The sequence below is a fragment of the Panthera leo genome, chromosome D1 (genome assembly GCF_018350215.1).
Source record: "Panthera leo isolate Ple1 chromosome D1, P.leo_Ple1_pat1.1, whole genome shotgun sequence".
Taxonomy (NCBI): Eukaryota; Metazoa; Chordata; class Mammalia; order Carnivora; family Felidae; genus Panthera; species Panthera leo.
In genome coordinates, this window is record NC_056688.1 from 102031240 (window position 1) to 102032814 (window position 1575).

The 1575-nt window shown below is 37.7% G+C and overlaps 1 protein-coding gene across 1 annotated transcript; it reads left to right on the forward strand.

Moving 5' to 3' along the window:
* Nucleotides 1-394: 394 nt before the first annotated feature.
* LOC122201074 (putative olfactory receptor 5AK3) lies at nt 395-1336 on the forward strand. The gene has a single exon (XM_042906976.1). It carries the CDS (start codon nt 395-397, stop codon nt 1334-1336), a length of 942 nt encoding a protein of 313 aa, XP_042762910.1.
* The last annotated feature ends 239 nt before the right edge of the window (nt 1337-1575 follow it).

The window sequence follows — 1575 nt, forward strand, 5'->3', positions numbered from 1 at the left end:
GGATTTATGAATTAAAATGTATACAGCATAAAAGAAAGCTTAATTTTTAAAAGAATGTTTTCATATGTCCCCTAATTAATAGATTTAAGAAATATATTTAACAAAAGCTTAAATTCTTAGTATAATTAAAGAGTCAGTTTTCACTCTCATAACAAAGAAACCGATCCATGGCAAATTTCCCAAAACATAAATCTAAATTATCTAAAGTCAGATGTCAAGCTATAGACTTTAAATGTGAGTCAATTGTCTCATAGAAAATATCCTCTGACTCCATTGTGAAACCAAATATTATACCATTGCCAATTCCAAAATTAGTTAAAGGACCACAAGGTCTTAGCTTTCTCTGCTCTTCTTTCTTTACACCTTTCCAGCTGATACTTAATCTTTGCTAGCCATGGAACAAAACAATGGCACTGAAATAAGTGAGTTCATTCTCCTGGGATTTGCTGGTCAACGCAAGTCTTGGCATATTCTCTTCATAGTATTTCTAGTGATCTACGTGGCCATCCTCGTGGGCAATATTGGAATGATCCTACTCATCAAGATTGATTCTTGCCTTCATACCCCGATGTATTTTTTCCTCCAACATTTGGCATTTGTTGATCTCTGCTACACCTCTGCTATCACTCCCAAAATGCTGCAAAACTTTGTACAAACAGAGCAATCCATCTCATTCATAGGGTGTATGGTGCAATTACTAGTCTATGGTGCTTTTGTAACGACTGACTGTTACATCTTGGCCGCAATGGCAGTGGACCGGTATGTCGCCATCTGCAATCCACTCCGCTATCCAATAGTCATGTCCCAGAGAGTCTGCATTCAACTCCTGTTTGGCTCATACTTCATAGGTTTTCTAAATGCCTCTGTAAACACAAGTTTTACTTTTTCACTGAACTTTTGCAAATCCAATAAAATTAACCACTTTTTCTGTGATGAACCCCCAATTTTAGCTCTCTCTTGTTCCAACATTGACTTCAACATCATGCTGCTAACTGTCTTTGTGGGGTTTAACCTAATGTTCACTGTGCTGGTTGTCATCTTTTCCTACATATATATCCTGGCTGCCATCCTGAAGATATCTTCCATTGCAGGGAAGAAAAAAGCCTTCTCCACGTGCGCCTCCCACCTGACAGCAGTCACTGTTTTCTATGGGACTCTGTCTTACATGTATCTGCACCATGGGACCAATGAGTCTCAAGAGCAAGAAAAAATGGCTTCTGTGTTTTATGGCATTATGATCCCCATGTTAAACCCCCTCATCTACAGCCTGAGAAACCAAGATGTGAAGGAAGCCCTAAAAGTGGTTACAAAGAAGTGCTTCTGGTTGGATCATTGATTTCTGATTTTTTACACTTGTAAACAAGACTGACAGTGCCAGTTTTTAAGAAATCAAAACCAAACCTCCAAGCAACATAAGAAAATTTGATCAATCTTTCTAATACTGAGCTGCAAATTAAAGTTTAACAGTGAGATAACCAGTTTAAAGTAACTGGCAAAACTGAAAAAGAATCCTAACACTTACTAATTGCTGTGATGCAAGGGCAATCATGCTCTCATTCATTGTGAATGGAAAAT